Source organism: Cottoperca gobio, chromosome 20 (genome assembly GCF_900634415.1).
Source record: "Cottoperca gobio chromosome 20, fCotGob3.1, whole genome shotgun sequence".
NCBI classification, from domain to species: domain Eukaryota; kingdom Metazoa; phylum Chordata; class Actinopteri; order Perciformes; family Bovichtidae; genus Cottoperca; species Cottoperca gobio.
The window spans coordinates 4,310,454-4,319,467 of record NC_041374.1 but is presented as its reverse complement, the minus strand read 5'-3'; the positions used below and the strand labels follow the sequence as shown (position 1 = coordinate 4,319,467).

General features: G+C 40.0%; 2 protein-coding genes across 2 annotated transcripts; both read right to left on the bottom strand.

The window, feature by feature from the left end:
* Nucleotides 1-102: 102 nt before the first annotated feature.
* Nucleotides 103-5,238, bottom strand: maf1b (MAF1 homolog, negative regulator of RNA polymerase III b). The gene is made up of 8 exons (XM_029457433.1): nucleotides 4,676-5,238; nucleotides 4,192-4,280; nucleotides 2,300-2,422; nucleotides 2,018-2,180; nucleotides 1,802-1,923; nucleotides 1,585-1,704; nucleotides 1,356-1,448; nucleotides 103-1,206 (listed from the first exon to the last, which is right to left on the bottom strand). The coding sequence occupies exons 2-8, from the start codon at nucleotides 4,272-4,274 to the stop codon at nucleotides 1,182-1,184; spliced, it is 729 nt and encodes a 242-aa protein (XP_029313293.1). The 5' UTR covers nucleotides 4,275-4,280; nucleotides 4,676-5,238; the 3' UTR covers nucleotides 103-1,181.
* An 843-nt stretch (nucleotides 5,239-6,081) lies between these two features.
* Nucleotides 6,082-9,004, bottom strand: zfand1 (zinc finger, AN1-type domain 1). Its single transcript, XM_029457319.1, has 8 exons — nucleotides 8,887-9,004; nucleotides 8,335-8,377; nucleotides 7,749-7,788; nucleotides 7,479-7,606; nucleotides 7,188-7,279; nucleotides 6,874-6,992; nucleotides 6,566-6,721; nucleotides 6,082-6,326 (listed from the first exon to the last, which is right to left on the bottom strand). Exons 1-8 carry the CDS (start codon nucleotides 8,939-8,941, stop codon nucleotides 6,150-6,152), a joined length of 810 nt encoding a protein of 269 aa, XP_029313179.1. The 5' UTR covers nucleotides 8,942-9,004; the 3' UTR covers nucleotides 6,082-6,149.
* Between the last annotated feature and the right edge of the window lie 10 nt (nucleotides 9,005-9,014).

Below are 9,014 nucleotides of genomic sequence, written 5' to 3'. Positions count from 1 at the left end.
TTGAAATGACATTCTAGATAGGAGTCGTAATACTAGAACATTAAAATGTTACTGTCCTGCCAAGTTTATTTTAGTAATTATTTACCACTGAAAGAACCAATATAAAGTATGATTCAGACACCAGTTTATTCACATCTGCAATATATATCGGCCAATCAAATGAAGCACAGAGCAGTCAAGAAAAGACTCCTAACCACTTGTAAGGAACGTAAAAGGAGCTTCTCAATTTCTAAAAAATAATGTACAGACTTTTACTGTTAAGTTATTTTTTCCTCTAAAAATTGTACTATACATTCACTTTTCAATTAAGCCTGTGCACTGAGGTAATGAGCAAAGAAAAACACTGGCAAGACAGACGTTTAGAAACAGGTTAACCAGGAATAAACCAGGTTGTGGGAAGAGTGAAAACAATACTGGATTTTTAGACGTATAAAATTAATCATGGAACTGGATAATAGAGGATTGAAACAAACAATGGGACATTTGTTAAAAGCGGATACGTTTTCTAAGCTGCAACACACGCCAATAGTTTTCTTGGGCCATGCCCTACTGTGTAAAGTAAAGACGAGCATTCGCAGTAATAAGATTCAATAAAACAACTTTTAGTTATAAATGCAGCGTTTTTAAATTTCAAACTCTGTGCTGAAAAAGTCGTCACAGTAACATTACTGTCACACATAAAAAGCAACACACAAAACAGTTCTTTACTGGGGTTTCATGGACCCAGCCCCATCCCAGGTAGGAATATCATCATGTGTCAATCTGTCAGTTTGTATAGATGCTGGTGCTTTCTGGACTCTCCTTTGTGACATTATTTGCAAGAAACTCAGCTCGCTTAGTCTTTTGTTGGTCAACCGAACGTCACAAGACCTTCTTCTTAAGCGTCCGTGAAGAGGTCTCTTTGGAAATGTGGCAAGTGTAGAGAAGCCTGTGTGTGCATGTGTGTGCTGTTTGGGCTTGGAGTCAAAATCCATACTGGAGAAAGGAGCCTTAAAGTTACCGCAGGGTTTTTAAAAAGAATGTACACCAGCTCACGGTTCACAGAGAAGGCATGCATTAATCTAAAGCGTGAAAATGGCTTTGGATGAGGCAGCAAAATTAAAGCAGGAACATGTGGCGGAAAATGGGGGGGGGGGGAAAGCCTAGATATTCTTTGGCCGAGGCGTGTACTTCAGGGAAATTCACACGCACAGAGCTCTGGGGAACCTAGGAGAAGAAAAGGATATAAATGCTAATTAAAATGTGCATTCGAACAGGAAATGTGTCATAATACTTGCAAAACACCTCCTGCATCCTTTGTATTCTAAAGCAGCAGCCGCATCAGTTCAGTACTGTAGAAATATTATCCGTCTTACCTGTCCTCAGTAAAGCCGTCCATTTCCTCCTCGTCATCCAGCTCCATGTCCAGCTCATTGTCAAGACAATCTCGGCCATAGCCACTCAAGACGCTGCAGGTATGAAAGATTTGTACACGGTGCACAACTTTCTGTCATCATTTAGAAACAACTCAATAAGTGAGTACTTCCTATAGTTATTATATTTTAGTAATCTGTGAAGCCAAGTGGATGCGCGTCGACTGCTGACCTGACGGAGCGACATGTGAAGAATACAATCCTCTTGAGTTTCTTGTTGTAGAAGAAGTAGTTGAAGGACCAGAGGCTCCCCTCTTCACCAAAAGGGTCAGAGTCCAGATCAGGGTTGTAGCTAAGAACAAAAACATCAAGCTTAAATATTCCGCAACTCGACACAGGTTTAGCAGCATGCATCAGCTATATGCTTTATAGTACACGCATGAGTGTACCTGTAAATGTCACAGCCCTGCAGGTTGATCTCTTGGTCGATGGCGTTCCACAGCTCCGGCCCCAGAGAGTTGAACTCTTCTCCCACAGCTGAGAACAAGCTGCCGTTTACTGCATTTGCCACCTGGAGAGAATTATTATCATTATTTTTTTATAAATACGGTTGTATCCATGTTACGGTAAAAATGAACTGCTGTGAGTTCGAGCAGGATACTAACCCAGTTGAGGCTGGGTTCTCTGCTGAACTCGTGGGCCCGGGCGGCGCTGAAGTCGTAGTCTGGCCGGAAGGACTCGTTGAGCGTGGTGATGAGGTAGAAAAGAGTCTTCCTGCAACACTTGTCACTCAGGGGGTTCTCTCCGTCCTCACTGCTCTTCCCCATTCTGCACAGAAAAATATAGAAGAGGGAAAAGTCCTTATAGTCTCGTCACTTTTGATTAAAAGGTTATGTTGATAAAGAAAACACTCTGCTCTATCCTTCACTGTGGGCTGCAGTACTCACTGTGAAGGGCTGGTGGACTGAGGGGGAGACAGAGCCTCCAGGACGTGCGGCTCACCCTCCTGGCAGAACTGCTTGAACATATGTTTATCATCCCCTGCCATCTTACAGGAGTAGCTCTCCATCCTGCAGGGCAAGAAACAATATCAATTAATTATACAATATAGTGTGACCAATATTCATGTGCTACATGAAACCCCTGTGCTGTGAACATAAAGAAAGGGATTTCAGATGGGTGAACATGTTAGCAAATATGCCTCAAGATTACTGCATTAGCCCAAGTACACAACATATTTGGGGAACATCAGGGTATTTTAATGTCTGAACCATTTCTGGACTCTATTACCCATAACTGTAATCGACGATACAGCCCTCGTCTTTCCCCTGGGAGCCATATCTGCACAAACATCTAAGAACAATCCATTGCTAAAAGTTTCCTGCATGAACCTTCATGTTTCTGGGTCAGACGCCACTGTATACAGATATGAGAGTGGAGCAGACTGGTGTTTATTTTACCTCCTCCCACCTATGGGTTATGCAAGAGCAAAGGTTGCGCAACCTTTAAAAGATAGACAGACTACTGAGACCCTTACTGGCCTTGCCAGCCTAATTATAGGGACTTTGGGTGGCAACGGACACCACAGTGGAAATAACTGCCCTGGATTCACAGACACACACACACAACACAGCTGACCTGCCGACTAAACACTGTGGGTAACTGGATGACCGAGCAGACATTGGAGCTGCGTGAAGATCATCAACACGATAACATTTATTTTAAAAAACTGCTGCTACAACAACAAACTGTTGCTAACAGCAGCTTGCATACTACTTTGTGTTTTAATGCGTTTAGTTATTGTTGCGCTTGCCATTCATGCATTGTTTATTATTATACTAATGCTTTCTTACACCAGCTGTGTTCTTTTAAGTTTCGTTTCATGCATTTTGTTAAGGACTGTTCAACTTTTAAGTGCAGTACATTGTTGCAGTTTTATGTGGTTTAAATGTATAATATATAAATATAAATGAAGCCTTCAGGGTACATTTTTAGTTAAAGCCTGCAGCTTGCATGCCCTGCAGCTGTAATGGGCTGCCTCACTAATCCACTAAGCAGCCCTGGCAGCACTCAGCGATCATGCAGTATTATTGTATGTGTTTATGCATGTACACTCTTCAGTCTCCAAAATAGCCACAGAGTGGTGTGAGAGGACATGTTGTGCCGTGCGTCACCCTAGGTCACAACCAGTACAAAAGCTCAGTTTCACCACCCACACTCAAAACCCTGCACTCAGACTGGGCTGCATAACTCCACAACCCACCGCCCTTTATGAAACTACACAGTCACTGTAACTGCAAGCCTGCTGTGCTGATGGCCTAAAACAGTGCCGATTTAAAAACATGCACTGTCAGTTGGGTATGAACTTTTAGTGTAGGCTCTGAACATAGTAGTCCGTTATCACAATGTTGCACAACATGCAGGTGTGTGTTTGCTCTACTACCCCAGTTTAAGAGCAGAGTTAGTGAACTCTGAACCAGCCACACCATTCATAAACATTTAATGACATCATACACCACAAGGTTTTTCCTTTTGAAAGAAAAACGTTAGTCATGGTTGACTCCAGTGGCTTTTAACTTTGGTACAAACAAAAGTCTGACTGTTAATATTCCTGCACAAACAGGTGACCTGTGAATGCATCTCCTTAAGAGTAATGGGGTGTGTGTTTTGTATGAACGGGGGTGTGTGTTTTGTAAGAGTCTGTGCAAAAACACAAGAATTACAGCTGAGGCTTGTGTTGCGTCCAAGTGCAACAAAAACATATGTACTTCCTTATCAGAATGAAACAAAGTTCCTGTAAGAGTAACAATACATAGCACGTGACATTGGGCTTGTTTACCTGCCAAGGATGCGAGACTCTCCTGTTTCAACACACAGTCGCGAGCCGAGGGCTTCAAAGCTGGAGCTTTCCAACAGTTTCATTGCGGTCTGTGAAAAACAAACACAAAAAGGCATTAACATTAAGTTAATGTTAGTCACACATTAGGAAATTAGCGTTAAATAAACGTTGACTTCGTATTTAACTAACTAACTACGTATTGAATATAAAAAAAAAACTACCAATGCAACAGTGTGTGCTTTCCGTTCAATGTCTAACCAACCAAATGCAGTCACTAAATAAATTATATTCTATATTGTCTGCTGTAAATACGAACAATTAGCATGGAGGGGCTGCAGCGCCCCTCGAGGGCAAAATGTGGGCCTAGATGTCAAAACAGTTTCCTCTTTCTGTACACCGCTGCCCCTCCCCCACCCTGTTCAGGCGAAGTTGACAAATCGTCTTCCTGGTTCTGTATATCGATGTTAAAACAGAATTTACTCACCGAGCAATATTTCCAGCAACAGCAGAAAGCAACGTGTTCAAAGGGCAAGCCCGACACACTCGTCTACTTAACCTAACAGGTTACTCTGCGACGCAAAAGATTAGCGATCCCCGCTTTGTTGATGACTAGCTACCGTTAGCTAGCGCTTAGCTAGCTGGTTATTTACGCTTCTTGTCTACGCTATTAATTCGCACTGGAGTTTAAGCATCTTACAAAAGCATTCGGTCGAGATTGTGTTATAGTGAGGCCTCTTAAATTTATAGAAAAACTGCTCTTCCCGATCAAATGTGATGAGATTAAATCCAAAGACTGTTGGCGTCCGTCGGAGTCTGTCTGCAGCGGCATCCCTTTCGACCTGATTTTACAAAGAGGCTCGTGTTAGCTAAATCAAGTCGCTTTTTTCTAAGCGACTCGATCAAAATAGTAGCAATTTACGAGCTACCAAGGTGAGTAATGTAACGAGACGGGTCAAGCCTTCTGCAAATCGTCGATTACGTCAAAGACACATCTACTCTCATGAAAACAACGGGATCTACTGTATGGTAACCCAGCCCCTTTTCGTGTATATATACTGGGCTAAAGTATACGCCCACTTTATCGAAAGCCCTATCATGATTGGTTGTAAATATACATGACATCTAATGTGATTGGTTAAATGTTGTTCGGTCAATTTCCAGGCCAGAACTGTGTCAAATGTCTTGACTGCTTATCTCAACGCAGCTGCTAAAACAAGAACTGCAAATTCATAGTTGTTTTGCTTGTATTTAAGATATGTATGTTGCTTATTCAATTCATTATCAATCTAGGATTTTGAACAGTCACTTTAAACTTTTAAACTTTATAAATACTTATAAATGCATACTGTATATTCAGTCTTTCGTTTAAACAGACACTGACTTGTTCTGGATCTATTGTCTTCATTATTAAATGGTTTAATATTGTTTTTGCATACCCGTTTTCTGGATTTTATTGGTGTTATTTTCTGTATTTCATTATTTGTTTTGCCTTTGCCATGTGTAATCCAATTTTATGTCTTGCTTTTGTTGTTGTAAACTGCGCTAAATTGCACGACATGTGCTGACTGATTTCTGAAGAAATGACATCCATATAAAAGAATAGAAGATTGGGCGGAGTGGAAACTGTGGTGTTGCTATAGTTAAATAACTTTTTAATTGTAAAAGTAATTTTAAAGATAACTTTATGGCCTAATGGATTAAGGCATCAGCCTACAGAGCTGGGGATTGTGGGTTCCAATCCCACCAAGGTTGTAAAGTATTGTGTTTGATTGCAGCATTTATAATGCAGCAGTAAGTCACAACAAGAATGTGGTCATAAATTGAACACCTAGCATCATGGAAATCCTCAATTTAATAAAACCTGACACTAAAAAGATAATCACACCAATGTTAAACATTTCAATGGAACATTTTATTGACAAAAATAAAAATGGCACACAGTAGCTATCATTGTTTTGTCAAGTCTGTGTAATATAGTCAGAAACATTCTCCAGGCCTGTGCACTCATTGTCCAGGTACTCCAGGATCACGTTGCCCCCGTTGTACAGGGGAGCTTCTGTGTGAGCCAGCAGGGAGAGTAGGGTGTCGTCCATCCGGAAAGCCTCACCTGTCTGAGGATGACATAACCGCAGCTTCTACAAATGGAGATGAGAGAAGCGTGCAGTTAAGACTTTTTCAAGAAATATATATAACATTTCATGAGTTAATCTATATGTAGTTATGGAAGAAACTGTTTTTGAGCTTTGCTGTTGACAATCCTCCTTTTTTGGGAAGTTATGAGAACGACAAGAAAAGGTAGTCTAAGAAAGAAGAACATAGGCTGAAAGGTGGCGTAAACAGATCAGATTATCAGTGCACTCTTGCTATCTGTTACCTTAGCTGTCAGTACATTATTGCTGTTCTTGAGGCTAGCTAGAGAGGCTGCATAATCCACCACTTTCCCCACACTCCATTTGGAACAGAAAAACATGGGTTGGCTGGAGTCTTTGGATTCTTTAGGAAGATAAACCTGAACATAGGTTCTTTCTGTCTGGAAAGCCCAAAAAAGGAGAGAAAGTATTCAGTTGGACAAAATAATAAACACAATAATGCACAGAGGTTATACACTGTAGATAATATCAATATGAAAAGTTATTATCCCACTACTATGTATAAATAAAATCAAGACAGCTAGGAGTTTACCTGTGGCAGCCCCTTGTCTCCTGCAGCATGCAGCTTCAGTTTCATTAATGCTACCTTGGCTGCAGTTGCACTGTTCTTTGCTCCTCTGCGTCCTTTACTTTTAGATCTGTCCTTTGACTCTGATTAGCCACAAGAGAGGAATACAAACATAATCCAAATGTAAGTAGTTTGAGAAATACAGACAGATGTACTTTAGTTATGAGAAAGATGACCGCATTGTGTTTAATACTGATCCCATGTGGACAAATGAGGAATCACAGAAGAAAGTCTGTCAACATAGCAACTACCAGAGACTGTGCTACACTGTAACTAACCAACGATCTTTTGCACCAGCTCTTTTGTGGCTGCCATTCGAGGCTTTTGGACCTCCAACTTCTCACACTGGTGATCATCTTGATGACGATGGCTATAAGGGAAGGAACAAGAGAAATATGAACCTTTCAGTTTTCTTTTTTAACTGAGAACATTTAATAAACTTTACATAATGAGGGAAATGTAGTAACCCGTTTCCTTTGCTGCTTCTGAATGAAGTATATGAGCTCGGATGCACTGTAAACATGTTTTATAAAAATGTTTAAAAAGTAGAAAAAAATATTTAAACCTACGCCAAACAGAAATGTTTTTCACACTGCGGACATATTACTGGCAACAATTCTTTTCCCTTGCACTCTTGAAATGAGCATGGATAACTTGTACTGCCACCCCCGGTCCGGGGTTCCTTTTTCACTGGCTCCTGGAAAAAGTCAAAGGGAAATATTAAAACAACCCAGCCAGTTATCTAAGTACGTAGGGAACAGAGAGTAAACTGTCCCAGTAGTAATCTTATCAAAGAAGGACATTAGGAATATGTGACGTTAATCAAAAACACAGTGTACCTCTGAACATGAATGGGCCTCTCTGCTTCTGTGCTCAAGGCTGTACGAGACAAAAATACAGTTTTTAATAAAAAGGAAATGCAAGGAAAGCAATACCAAAGAAAGTTTTTTAACATACTTCATTTTACTATTCCCATTTAATGCAAATATATACTTTTACTTCCTTATAGTTAATAAAAAATAATGAAAATAGAGTGCGAGTCTGAAAACATTCTTATTATTTTAACACACTTGTTTTGACGAGGGATGGATTACATTTGGTTGTTAAAGATTTGTGACCAAGATATGTATTGAGCAGAGATTTAACATTAAAAAAAATACTTGTTGGTGGAGGACAAACAATGTAATTACTTATACACACCAATATACTGTAAACTGTAATGAGCCAAAATCCACTGATAATATCAGATTGTAGTTATTAGTAATATTGCAAATTATGATTGTTTTAAGGCAGTAACATTTTGTTTTTCTTTAAGTTATGCGTTTATACAGCGTGGAATTACTACTTTACCAATTAGAGTACGGGTTCTGAATACTTCTTTTAAATTTGGACATTTCTTTACACTGGGAGGAAGTGATTTCGTACCAGAAAACACCATTGCACAGATCACAGACAAATGGAAGGAAATCTTAAAGGAGAATGAGGAGAACAAATTCAGTTAATCAGAGAGCTGAATTCAACAACAAACTGCAAAACACAGACACCTCATTGTTTGCTGTCAAAATATGTCTATTAGGTACAACATGCTATACTTATTTATGGGTTGAATTCTGATATATAACTATGGTAGATAGAAGTAGATATTAAAGTTAATACATTGCATTGATGTAGCAGTGATGCTGACTCATTTCACTAGTTAACCGAGAGCCAAACACAATTTCTGCACAATAAACGTTTCTTTTTATTGTTTATAATAACTGAACGGGTCTTCCGCCGTGATTAAAACTATTTAGTTAGCAGCTGGCTTGCTAGCTACCGTAGCTACTGACAGTCCTGCAATGCTAAAGCGAGCTAGCTAGCTCATAGGCTAACCCGGCTAAAGAGCCGCTCGGTGTGTTTCATATCAACACATACGCTAGAATAATACCACATGTCAATATATTTGCGTATTGTTACTCAGGTGGAGATGAAACAGACCGTTCTTTTTGCAGAAATCGATCTGACAATGCTTCCCAATCTGTATTTCAGCCATTATAACTGCGAGTCTGCGGATGTCAACACGAACTTTGACCCCAACAGTGAAACCACGTGACTGAATTTTTTTT